Below are 13434 nucleotides of genomic sequence, written 5' to 3' on the forward strand. Positions count from 1 at the left end.
TTCCTGCAACCAACACTTCTGCAAGGGCTTGGATGAGACCATCACCTCCACAAGCTGGGAAAGCTGGAGTCACTCCAGAGGACTGGCACCTACCCCACAGCAGGCCGGGAATGGCTGTGCAAGTGCCTGCTTCATGGTAAACCCCTGTGGCCAGGCTTGCTGAGCAACTTCCCGGCAGCAGCCCCAGTTTCAGCGGGGAGGAGAGTGTGCTCCTGCCAGACCTTCAGCAGCCCCAGCTCATTCTCCAGAGAGATCAAACCACGCTGCATGCCAGGCCAGACCAAGGGATTTGGCACAAGAACTCTTCCCACAGCAAAACAGGCACTGACTGTCTGTGATCGCCTTCAGCTCAGCTGACAGTGCTTACTCCCAAGTAAAAGCTGAGCACACAGCCTTACTCGGGACAACTCCCAGGCTGTGGGCACCTGAAGGCTCATGCTGACCTTGCAAGGAAACCTGAGCCAGCCAGGGACCCCACGTCAGCCCCATCCCAAGCACCCAACGCTGCTGGAACATAACAACTCCTTGCTGTGTGCAGTGGCCTCCAGCAGCCACGTGAAGGGGACACGGCCACAGCCATGCAAGGTCAAAAGCGCGGGGGCTCTGCTCAGTGGGAAACCACCACCATGAGGCTTTCAGAAGTTCAGCTAGACAGAAGAACTGTCAGCAGTGGGAAAAGGGCAGCTGCTGGTGCTGCCAGTAAAAGCAAAAAAAGGAGAAATCAGCCCACCACAGCTTCCGATCGGATGTGACAGTGCTGTCTGAGGTCCTCAGCAAACCAAGTGTGTGTTGCAAGCGCAGCAGGAGACCCAGGAGCTCCCAAGTGAGGGGAAGTGGAGAGCTCCAGGGGTGTGGGGAGGGCAGCCACCTAAAGCACCCCTGAATGTGCATGAACCTAGAGGCAGCTCTCTGCACCTGCTCACACACACGTTGGGAGGCAGCCCAGGTCCTGGTTACATGTGTGCCACAGCCCTGTTAATGCTCGTGTCCCGTCCTGGCAGCCTGCCCTGAGCAAGGGGTGGGTTTTTCCAAGAAAACCAGAGACAGATTGTTCCGTATAGCTGGGGAAACTAAGAGCCTCTACCATCCCTGTGCTGCCCAGGGAAGATGGCTGCAGGCAGCCTGTTCCCAAACAGAGCAAAGCATTCCCACCAGCCCCCCCACGCCCTTGGAATAATTCAGTTTTTGTGGAATCCAGTCACTTAAAAAAAAAAAGCAAAAACAACACAGAAAACCCTTCCCCAGGCCTGCAGCAATATTTTGTCTGTAAATAATCTAGAGAGCAAGGTCACATTCCCAAGTGGGGAGCACACTGTGGGGAGGCTGGGCAGGGGGCAGAGGGGGATGCGGAACAGGGAATGCACAATCCCGAGCCCTGGGCACAGCCAGGCTGGGGACCAGGGGAGAGCAGGAAAAGGGGGCTGGGGGAGGAGGCAGAGCAGAAAAGGGCTCTAGGAGTAAGAGGCAAGATGATTTCACCTTTCATTCACCAGCTGTCCCTGAAGCAGGGAAAAACCTGCCACCTCCATCCTCCCACACTTCAGCACATCTCATCACAGGCAGGATGGTGTGTGGCACAGAGCTGAGCAGGGCTCAGCATGCCCTGCTGCTGCTCCATGGGGATGGTGGCAGCACCTCACATGGGAGGAGTTGTCCTGCTCACCGGGGACCATCCTGCACCATTGGTGCATGGCTGCAATGATGGAACCATGCACAGTGCCAGGGAAGCTGTGGCTGTCCTGGCCCAGTGCTCCCTGCAGGGATGGCACTGACAACCCTGACACCCCTGGCACTCAGTTTGTGCCAAAGGCACTGAAGTCCAGGCTTTTCTGCATTGCTCTTGAGCGGGCTCTCGGTGGCAGCTCCAGCATGGCCACCAGTACTGCCCACAGCTGCTGGCAGGCCACAGCACCCAGCTGCACCCTGCCAAAGGGCAGCTCCCCGGGACAGCGGGGATGTGGCTCCAACAGTTCAAAGCCCTTTGCCAGCCGTGCAGGAAGGGGAGCACGGGCACTCTGGGAAACCACCCACAGCCTGGATGGAGCGTGGAGCAGATGGCAGAACAAACAGCGCCGGGATTTCTGTTTCACATAATCTTCCACTCTGCTCACTCCCACGCTTAACCTTTTCCTCCCATGGAGCAGGACTTCGCTTGGAAAAAGCGACCAGGAAACCTGGAAGGGTTTCAGAGTGGCAGGTGTTCTGCTCTGAACATCAGGGACAATACACAAGACCCCAGATGATTTTTCTTTTATTTAAAAACAGACACAGGCAAGATTTGTGCTGTTTTGTGCCTTTTTTAAAAGAGTTTATGAGTAATTATTTTTCCTTTTTCTAGATGATATGAAGGGTGATGCTGCTATGGCAGAGAGCTGCCTACAGGACTGGCAGTGAGAACACTTAAGGATGGCAGGTTCTTCCTGCCACAGCCATGAGTGACCTGTGCTGTGCAGCAGCCCTGGCAGAAGGGGTGCTCAGGCTGGGACTGCCAGTCAGGCACTGCAGGTCTCTGTCCTTCAGGGCATGTAGGTGTTTGGAGGAAAAAAAAAGAAAAAAAAATGGGGGAAAATATTAAAACCTTGCACATTTTACAGACTATTCAGAGCCAGAAAGCTCAGGGGTTTCTGTAGAGTTGGGATGGAAACACTTACTGACTGTCTGACCAAGGTTTCCAGAGCAGGCAGTGGCCGTGCAATAGCCCCACACCCTGTGACAGAACACTGTCACAGTCTGTCACAGCCCAGTGGTGCTGCTTTGCATGGGGCTGTGTGAGGATCCAGCACAGCCCGGGCAGAAATGCAGCCCCTCCTCAGCAGCACTGGCACCTGGAAACACCACCAATCCAGCTCGGGTATGAAATGCTCGGGGAACCTCATCACTTGTAGGCTCCCCGTATAATTAGGTTCCACATTTAAATCTCTGCTGGATATCAGGAAACAAACATTTGCCTTTCCTGTCAAGCACCATCAGCTCCCAGCTGCCACTGATCACGCCACCACCATTTTACAAGGTTGTTTTACACACGACTGGTGGAATTTGTTCTTGCTCATACATCAGAATCATCAGAGACTCATCTAACCACCACCCACCCAGCACAGCACCTGTGTGGCCACTCCTTCATGGGCTTGTGCTTGGCACCAAGAGGCAGCCATGGGTGCATCCCAGCAGGGCCGTGCTTCCAGCAGGCAGGCTGCTGGGAGCTCTGGGAGCACATCCTCTGTCTAAGGAGAGGTGGGGGGAAAGCTCCAGGCTGGCAGGGGCACAAAGCAGCCATGTCCAGCCAGAGGAGCAGCAGGGTCCAGCCTGTGTGCCAGCAGGTTGGGTGATGAGAGAGCTTTTGCTGGCAATTCCCAGAGAGAGAGGAGTTTCCACTGTTTGCCCTGCACCAACTCCTCACCTGAGCCACATGGCTCTGCCTGTGTTTTAGGAGTTCCCAATGAGCTCATCATAAAGCTTCATAATTAATGTTTCAAAATTAATTACAACAGCCTGGGATTCTCCTGAAGACAATAATAGCTACAAGGAAGAAGCCAACCAGCCATTAGGTAGCACACTACAAACAGTGCTCTCTCCCCAGCCTTTGATGAAGTCAAGTGGTTTTGCCCTTTTACTATTATGCATTGCAAATTGAAAGTGCCAGCAAGAACTCCTGGCTTTGGAGCAGGCTGCCCAGAGCAGAGCTCCAGCTGCCACATCCAGTCCCCCCCAAGGTGCAATACAGCACAGAAATCTCCCCTGTGCTTAGACTGAACCAGGCCACCCTTCCCCACACAGCTTCTTAAGTATATAAGCCACATTTGATAACAAAAAAAGACAGTACCAGATGCTGTAAGCAGGGTGTTGGGTTCCTGCTGTTATTCACCGTGTGCTGAGCTGTTCAGAGACAAACAAAAGAGCAGGTTGGGTCAAACACAAGAACTTCCTTAAGTGAACTGTAGTGACAGGACAGAATCATTAGAGGGATAAATCCAGAAAACACTAACTTTCTGCAGGGTTTGCAGTGGCTCTCTGCACACAGGCTTTTCAATGCCCTGCACTGCAGTCTCTTACTACAGACCTCCACAGTTTCACTCATCTCCATGGCCAGCGTGGCCCCAGCTGAATTTAAGCACTCATTTTGACAGGTTTAATTCTTAACTGAAAGAAATGTGCAACACACACCAGCTTGGGTGAACATCCAGAAACCATGAGATGGCCCATGGGCAAGTATCAGTTCCAGGCTGTAGTGCTAGAAACTTACCACAGGCTGGGCAGAAAGACACAGCCTGTTTGAAAAGAGACTTTGACAAAGAAAGCCAGGTCCTCTCTTCCACCTCTCATTTGAATTAAACAAATAGACCAAGCCCAGGCAGAGAAAAAATCCAACAAAATGATCTCGTTAGTTCAGCAGAGAGTTGATTTTTAGACTTCCTGCATTTGACTTCAAGTAAATCAGGATTTTATGTTTTTATTTTTAACTCTGTTCTCATTTAAAAACTTCAGATAGTGACAGGATAATTGTTAACAGTTTGAAGATAACATTTTAAACTGTTCCTAATAATGGCAGCATTTAAGAAGGAATTACACTGATACCTTTTAAACCTGAAAGCAAGTGATTTCCCAGCTATGACTGCTCTCTCCACAAAGCATTTTGTCCTGGCAAGGACAATGCAGCTCGAGTCTGGTATGGAAAGCAGTGGGAGAAACAGAAGTGAAACCTAGACGTTTGCTTTCATTATGTAAACAGAATGAGCACAAGAAATGAAATTATGTGAATAAATGCTGTGCCACTTGGCCTTTTTCTTTCCAGTGATTCTCGGGTTTTTTGGGTTTTTTTTTGGCTGTCCAATTGCTAAGTCATTTGTAACAGGGCTCTTGTGTCCTACCCAGGCTTGGGTACCACCCTGTAGTTTACATGGGCAGAAAAGGAGACAGCACCAGCACCAATTTCTCCAGTGAGACGTGCCAGACCAGATTTTTTGCATACCACAGCAAAGCAGTTCACCACCTGCCATATAACACCATCCTGCAACTCACGTTTTTTGAGCTCTAACAGTGCCTCATTTTTTCCAAGTCAAAAAGAAACCCACTGGCCAGTTCAGCGCTCTTAAGACTGATGAGTAAATTGCTTTTTCCTTTAATGAGCAGCTGGGCTGCTGCAACAGCACTGCAACCTTGGCCCGTGGTTACAATGTGTGCCCCTTCAGAACAGAGCTGGGTAGGGAGCAGGTGCAGCAGCAGCAGATAACACTGACAGCTCCTGTGAGGCCATTGTGAGCACCACTATGAAGTGGGAACGCTGCCTTCCCCATCCCTCAGCCATCCACAGGTCTTCATACACAGCAGAGCAGGAAAGACTCAGAACTGGTATGAGCAGCCGGGTGATGGAAGAGCCCAGCCAGCACCTTCCCTCCTCCCTCAAATGCAAGGTCCTGCCAGCACTCGGTGCCTCAAAGCAAGCCAGGATTCTGCAGGCAGAGGCATGCTGGGGCCCAGCAGGAATTGCTGATCTCCGGATAGGATGAGCCCGCTGCATCCAGCACAGACCCAGGAAGTACAACAGCCAAAAGCTGCCCTGAGGATTAGACACAGCCTTGTACTGAACCACCACCTACTCCCCTTCTGCATTTAAAGGAAGGAACAGCAGCATCTTGCTTCTCTTTTCTGTAGCAGAAAAGCAGATGAGCAGCAGTTTTCAATTGAGAAATACATTACTTCATTGAGTCAAACTGTCAGGCTGAAACTGATTTTTTTTTTGTTAATTAGAAGTCATGCAAATATAAGTTAATCTGAGCTGCCCTGAAATCAATAGGGCTCCAGTGATTTAAGTCCTCCTCTTCAATCCTACATTCCCATGTCAGCAGAGAGCAGCACGGGGAGCATGGCTCCGGCTAGGATGGGCAGCTTCTCCCCTGGGCCAGGTTCCAGCAGCCTGGGCTGTGCCCCCTGCTCTCAGGGGACTGAGCACAGGCTCCCAGCAGAGACCAGAGCAGCCTGGCAGTATTGCCACTCACTGCAGAGCTGCACTGCAGCCTTCTGACTCAGCCTTGCAGCTTTCCTGGCTCTTAGAAAGCCCACTCCCAGCTTCTCCCAGGCCAAGAAAGACTGGCAGATGATCTTCAAGCTGCACTTTGGAAAGAGTCAGGTTTACACCAAAAGCTGATGTGACTGTTAAAAGACATTCCAGGCTGGGTTTGTTGTTTTTTTTTCACTTTTCCAGAGTACACTGTAAAAGCCAGCATAAATATCCTTTCTGCTATTGTTTTTGTGGAGTCTGCCAGATCAGATTACACTGAAAATCAAGATACAGATATTTTATCTTTGTTCTGTTTGGCACAGGAGAGACATTTGACCTCTGTTTAGAGCATTTCTTGCTCTGTTGTTCCCCATGCTTTTCATCATACATCCCTCAAAGCATCCCACGTTTTAGAAACTACTTTCAGTTCCCAGGACCCACCAGCTCACTCCCACTGTGGGCAAAGTTATGGGCACTGCAGCCTCCTGGATGACTGCAGACAGACACCCAGAGCACTCAGCTGCCACACACAGGCATCATCCCTGCAGGAACTTGAGAGAGGAACTGGGCACAGTCCTGCACCAAGGACTCTTAATCCCTTTGCTGAGAGGAGGCAAGCTGGAGTTTAGAGAACTGGAAGTTGGAGAACAAGCAGACGTTTTATTCAGAGGCAGCAGCATGAGGGGGAGGACGACCAGCTCCTTCCTGCCTCCGTGGGACTTACCATCCCTGAATGCCCCTTTTTGTCCTTCTCCCCACATCTGTGGCCGGCCAGCACAACGCTGCTCTGTCCAGCGCGGGGCTGTGGCCGCTGCACGCCTGCCTCAGGGCCAGCAGAAGGAGAAGCAGGGTGGCCACTGCCAGCCACAGTGCTGCTGACCTGGCTGCCAGGCTGAGCTTTCCCAAGAGGAAATCGGCTGCCTGCTGGACTTGCAGCTTTAACAGGCATCAGAGCCCCCAGCTTGGAGACAGAGGCATGAGACCAGCCTTTAAAAGAGTAAATCCCAACACCCTCAAAGAATACAGCGGCTCAGAAGGACTAATCCAAGCAGGTTGAACTCCACCAACATATTGCACAGCTGTCATTATAACATGTACCAGAAACTCCAGTCTCAGTAAAAAAGCATGCACATGTGAGAGAGGCAGCAGCAAGTCTTGGCAGACAAGAAACAAGAGTTCTGTCACTTTCTACAAGCAGGAGCAGCTCTCAGAGGAGCCTAATTGCACCCACCTATGTTAGTACACTTTGGAAAGCTTTGGCCTACAAAACCACCAGGTAGTTTCAAATCACAATGGTGAAGATGGACCTCTTGGATGGGATTTTCCACTCAGGCTGTGTTAGCTCTAGTTTGGACTGCAGGACTGCACTGGAGACTGGTATCAAACTGCTCTGGTGCTCCACAAGTCCTTATCTCAGGTCAAAGCACCAGCACTATAAACGGATGCATCCAGGTAACCACCAAAAACACTCACTGTCTGAGCACCAGCACCCATCCGATCTAATAATCAGAAAGGTTTTTTAAAATAAAAATACTTAACATTTATTCACCTTCGAAGTCACCATAGTAAAATTGTACACGTTGTGAGTAACCCAGGAACATTATTCAAAAGCTAGCAGAAACATAAGGCAATTTGTACAACCATTGAAAGAAATACACAGCATTTTGAAAACAGAGTGAAATATTACTAAAACAAGACAACGCTTGATACACACTAGAGTGACAAGAACCAGCATTAAGTTTTAAACAAAAATAAAGATGTCATGGCTACAAGTATTATACAGTGATAAATACTTCAAAAATATATTAAGATATATGGAAATTCTCACTTTGTAAGGGAAATCCAGAGAAATTCCAGCCTTCACTGGATTTCAATATACCAATTAAGGTTTAATATTTAAATTCTTTTCCTTTCAGTAGGAACCAGTACTGCAGCCATTACTGTCCTGTATCAATACTTACCTTCTTGTAGTGTAATGAATTCAGCCTTATGTTACATTAAGCCCTAATGCTTCTAGCATCACAGGCACCAACTGCCCTAAATCAACAAATGAGTTGCCTTTTTATTACAAGTGCTGTGCACCACGTTAGATCACAGTCAATGTTCACCCACTTTACAGCATTAATGAATGCAGGTTCCAAACTTGCCTCCAGGTAAATAAGATGTCTTGAACAGAGGGTTTAGTAGCAAGCCCACCATAATGTTTTCCTAGCATAACATCAAGCACTCAGAAGTTACAGTACATGAACCATGCTAAAGTTTAGGCTACACCTTCAAAAAAATAGTCCAGAGGATGTTTGGAGACAACAGGTTTTGAACATGCACAAATAGTGCTCTAGTACACATTTGTTTGTGCCGTTACTGGGTAGTGAGTGAAGCAGTTTATAGCCAAGGATTTGGTGAGGCAGTTTTCTGAGCCAGTTTAAAAATATAGACTTCTTCTTCTTCTTAGACCCCTTCTTAGAGGGTCTGTTCTATAGAAAATAAAGTGAAATCTGGTACATTGTCAGTTTTGAGAGTACTTTCCCTCGGCAAGATCCGTTCGTGGGCCTACCGCACCAAGAGGAAAGCCAATCCTGCCATGCCGATGCCCGCCGCCGCTGCCATGATGGCGTTGCCAATGGTGCTGCTCTGCTCGGCCGCCTCGGAGCCGTGTCTGCCAAAGAAGCGACAGAAGCCGTCCTGCAACAGCAACAGAAAGGACACCGAGTTGCTCAGCTTGCAGTTAACTAGATTTCTTTAACAAGCCTTTGAGTGCAGTTTCATCCTCCCCGCTCAGCCTCTGTCAGCTGCAATAGTCTCTATTCCAAACATGGAGGTCTAAACCCCCTGCCTTGGGCACAGGCAAAAACATTTTGTGAGAGCCTTTGCTCAAGGCAACAGAAAGGAGTACTACAAGTGCTTGCATACTTAGCTCAAGAGGCAGTTGGACACTTCCTATTGAGATGCTCAGTGTGCCATTACATATTTTTGCACTTTTAGGCAAGTTTCTCATGGAAGTTGCCAGCACTGTTCCTCCTACTTTAAGTTTCAGAAAGCATCTAAAAGAGGATATGGAAATTTCCACTTTTAAGACAGGAGGCCACAGCCAGTCCCATGTCGGTGGATGTGGGACTGATTACACACTCTCTTGGAAGGGCCGGGTGGACACTGCTCAGAGCTGACCTATGACAGAGCAAAGCTGGCAGCTGCTCTCCCAGATCATTGTGATAATCAGAAGTGGCAGCAATACAACTCCAGATGGTCATGTTTGAACTCTGCTCCGCAGATGTCTATGTAAACAAGTTATACTCTTAATTTCTTCCGGAACTTTGTTCTTTACACTTTGATTTGTGCGAACGGGCAATATGATTTTGCCGACTTTGCCAAGTGACAGTGTATGCTGCAGCCAACCACCACACTGTTCTGAGTGGCCAGATGGACCAGTGACCACTGGAAAATCAAGTTCATTTTGGTCTCTGGAAAAGTCAACGAAACCAGTGGCTACTTCCCCTCCTTTCTATTTTTAGTGCTTATTTGTACTGACATAAAGTATTCCACTAGGACTGGAAATAGGAAACGAACAGTTTTGTGGGATAGCTGACATTTTGTTCAGAAATGCAGGCAGAGCTGCACCAATGCCTTGAGCTGTACCTCCAAGTGTGGATCTCTCGGGGCAAAATGCCCACACCTTCCTCCCCAGGCCCACCTGACCGGCTTCGGGATGGACGGGAACAAGAACCGCAGGTATATTCAAGAACAGGCCCAGGTTTGTGCTCACACCTGGGAGAGGACCTGTGCCAGCCGGCTCGCCGAGATCCACAGGCTGTGGACCCGAGGGGAAGGCAAACCTCGCTCCCTTACACAGCAGCATCACTCGTGCGGTATCAGGAGGCTGCATCCCAACGGGACCATGCGCGGGCACCCAGAGGGATCTGGCTACGCCGCAAACTGGGTCCCGGCAGGCACCCCAATGGCCCAGCGCGCACCCACCGCGTGTCGCGATGGTCAGCAGCCCCCGGGGACACACCGCGTGTCGCGATGGTCAGCAGCCCCCGGGGACACACCGCGTGTCGCGATGGTCAGCAGCGAACGGGTGCACGCCCATCGCCGGCAGTAACACGGGCACGTCTCCACCCGGGAAGAGCCGCTGCACTGCACAGAGCCGGGGGCTATCCTGCCCCGCTAACCGGGGAGGGGGCGAGGGTCCCGGCACCCGCCCCAGGCCGCTCCCCGCCGCCCCGTCCCCGCTCACCCATCCGCCGTGCGCCTCCAGCCACTCGCCGCGCTCCTCGGCCAGGTACGCGGCCAGGTGAGCGGCCAGGCAGCGCGGCCCGTCGCTGCAGCCCCGCTCGGCCAGCGCGGCCGCCAGCGTGCCGGCGAACACCACGAGCGCCAGCAGCCGGCCCCAGTTGAGGCCGCCGTCGGCCTCCAGCTGCGCCGCCACTCTGCCCAGCAGCGCGGCCGCCTCCCGCGGCTCGGCCCGCGCCAGCGGCGCGCAGGAGCGGAAGAAGGGCCGCTCCTGCCGCTCCAGCTCGGCCGCCGCCCGCCGCAGCGTGGCCGCCGTGGGGCTGGGGGGCAGCGCGGCGCTGCCGCTGCGGTGCTGGAAGTAATCCTCCAGCAGCAGCGCCGTCTCCTCCTTCAGCGAGCGCGGCATGGCGGCTGCCCACGGCGGCGGCCCCGCAGCAGCAGCTGCCGCCGACTAAGAGGCGGGGCGGCCCCTCCGCCCGGCCCGGCCCGGCCCGGCCCGGCCCGGCCCAGCCCGGCCCAGCCCGGCCCGGCCCCGCCCCTCCTTCCAGGCCCGGCCCGGCCCGCCCCGGGCGCTCCCCTCCTCCGGGGCGGGGCCAAGCGGGACGTTCCCATCGGGAGGGGACCGCCCGCATCCCTGGAAAGACATCTGCGGCAGATTGCTGCGGGCCTCGCTGGGCAGCCGAGGCAGTTATCGGGTGCTGCCTCTCAAATACTTGTTTTAATTCCTTTTGGGTTTTTTGTTCCACATTAGTGGCCCGCCCGAACCTGTATTCTTTTCATCAAAGGAGATACAGGTTTTTCAGGGTCATGGGGTGAGTTTTTTACCCAGCAAATGCAGTAGCCTTTGCTTTTTGATGAGCATATAGGCAAAATACAGGATTAGGACCTTCATGGTGTAAAGGTCGGGCCCTTCACACTGCTGGTGTTAGGCAGAGCAGCTGAGAAGGACACTCGCCAAGGGTGTCATCTGCAGAGCACACGGAGCTGCCCGGCCGGACACCTCCCCCGGCCCGGGGAGCTGCGAGCACCGCCAGCCCCTCGAGACCCCTGAGCACCGCCTCACGGCCGGTGTCGGGCCCGGCACAGGGCACACCCAGCGAGTGCGGCCCGCTCGGTGCCGTTGGCAGGTGCGGTGCTGAAGGTGGCCCGGGGCAAAGCGTGGCTGTGACCGCGCTGTCACAGCGCTGCCCTGCTGTGCCCGCGGCCGCTCTCACCTCTCGTCCCACAACCGGCTCAAGGTGCCCAACGCTTCAGCACAGGACTGCTTGGCTACACTCCATCTGTCTTGAGATACAGCTGTCTCCATGTTACATCCCCATTAGAAAATCTAAAAATAGGTAGTTGGAATCAATCCTGTTGCAATTTCTCAGATCGCTATCAAGAATTGGCGTGATTCCTTAGAGTCCCTCCTAAGGCGAACTTTAGTTCTACATCCCCGTACTTGGCTTTTGTTTTGTTTTGAAGTAGGGAAATAGAGTCTGTTTATGTGCTAAACCAGTGGCTGGAATGAGATCTTTACTTTTCACAAGAGCTTTACACACATGCTTTAAAACTATTTTTCCTTATGATTGTTAATCTTGGAGCAGGAATTTCCTATTGCATTCCTCACAGCAGGGGTGCAAGAGGGAGAGGCTGCTCTTTCTCTAGCAATGTCCTTTTCCACCCTTCCTGTTTATATAGCATTTTTGTTTAACAGGACAGAGCAGTCTGATAGTGTCGGCCCCAGCTACAGCTCCCTTCTCTCCACACGTTTATGGAATAGAGGTGTTTCTGACACAAATAGCTTGACATACCAACAGGGAAATCTCAAAACCATGGGTTTTCCAAAGCTTCCCTGGACAGCCTTTAGTGAGTAAAAAACACAATGGATACCTCAGTGTCCTGTTCCTCTAAGTGTCATTTATGTGATGGGAAGTTGAGGCCCATCCTGGCTGATGTTTTCACCATTACCTCGGGAACAAAGGTGATTTTCACAGGTGGCAAGCCCATGCACCCCCACACACAAGGCAGTGGCCCTGAAGCGCAAAACCCACAGCATTTCTCCGTGCAAGAACAGAAGTGCAAGATCCAGTGTCAGACTCATTCTCACTGGATCCGGTGACAGTTTGGGCACTGATGTCACTCAGAACATGCTGGCTCAGCACTTTCCCCAGGCCCTCAGAAGAGGGGAAATGAAACAATGCACCTAAATTAAGAAGGTGCTTTTTTCAGTGACTAAACAGAGCACTTCCACTAGCCACCTTCAGGCTGACCATAAAACCTACACTGAAGTCGAAGGGACAGCTGGCCACAGCTCAGTTGTCTCCTGACCAGGCAGAAAGCTGAACTGCTGCACCTCCAGGTGATCTGCACATCTGGTTTACCCAAAAAGTCACAGCCTGGACCCTCAACAGAATTTCAGTGCCCAGCTTTTCACTGGCATCGTGCTGCAACCCAAGGAGCTCCCACAAAACACATACCCTGCATTTTCCAGTTCCTTCCTAGGTATGGCAATAAGGATCTGGAAAGAAAACATTACATTAGCTGTGATCCTTCTGAGCAGGAAAACAATCTGAGTTCTTGCCTCCTGATTGCAGGGGGAACTGGGATGGCATTTCAAGTACTTTCATGGGCTGCTCACTCTCATTTGCTGTGCTTCACCTTGGCTATTTCCAGAAGATATTCCAGAAGCAATTTTCTGGTAGATCTGGATTTTACCTGGGATTTTTGCAGGAGAAATCATTTAAGAGACTGTGTGGTGCAAAAAGTGAATGTCAAAAAAAAAAAAGCAAAAAACCAAACAGCTACCATTATAAATACCTAAGCAATGGGAAGAACTACTACATACATGTTCTCAATATGTAAAATACAATTTATTGTATTTAGGCTGTTCATAAGTATCAACACAATGTATTATGTTTGAAACAAACATCTTGCCAATAAATACTACCTAAACATCAATATTAATCTTTTGCTCAAATGTGTACAGTGTATTGACTCAATATTGCACAGTGAGTTCTATATGACATTTCCATAGTGCATTCAGTTTGTTACAGGGATAGTTTGCCACAAATATTGCAAAGCATCAGAGTTGACTTTTCCAAGTGAAAACAGCTGACCTATTCCATTAGGGATGGAAGGCTGGTGTAAATGTCAGTGTCTTAGGTTAACTGGTTATGGATTCACAGAACCTAAGGTTTTCATGGATGAGGAGACTTTGTTTCTAATAT

General features: G+C 51.1%; 1 protein-coding gene across 3 annotated transcripts; it reads right to left on the reverse strand.

The window, feature by feature from the left end:
- Positions 1-7510: 7510 nt before the first annotated feature.
- On the reverse strand, positions 7511-10715 carry BCL2L10 (BCL2 like 10). Of its 3 annotated transcripts, none has more exons than XM_068203952.1 (3): positions 10230-10707; positions 8555-8677; positions 7511-8451 (listed from the first exon to the last, which is right to left on the reverse strand). In XM_068203952.1, the coding sequence occupies exons 1-3, from the start codon at positions 10629-10631 to the stop codon at positions 8269-8271; spliced, it is 708 nt and encodes a 235-aa protein (XP_068060053.1). In that variant the 5' UTR covers positions 10632-10707; the 3' UTR covers positions 7511-8268. The 3 variants fall into 3 exon arrangements, with proteins under 3 accessions (XP_068060053.1, XP_068060054.1, XP_068060055.1); XM_068203953.1 differs by having other exon boundaries at positions 8175-8451; positions 8550-8677; positions 10230-10715; XM_068203954.1 differs by having other exon boundaries at positions 8327-8677; positions 10230-10710.
- Between the last annotated feature and the right edge of the window lie 2719 nt (positions 10716-13434).

Source organism: Anomalospiza imberbis, chromosome 13 (genome assembly GCF_031753505.1).
Source record: "Anomalospiza imberbis isolate Cuckoo-Finch-1a 21T00152 chromosome 13, ASM3175350v1, whole genome shotgun sequence".
NCBI classification, from domain to species: Eukaryota; Metazoa; Chordata; class Aves; order Passeriformes; family Viduidae; genus Anomalospiza; species Anomalospiza imberbis.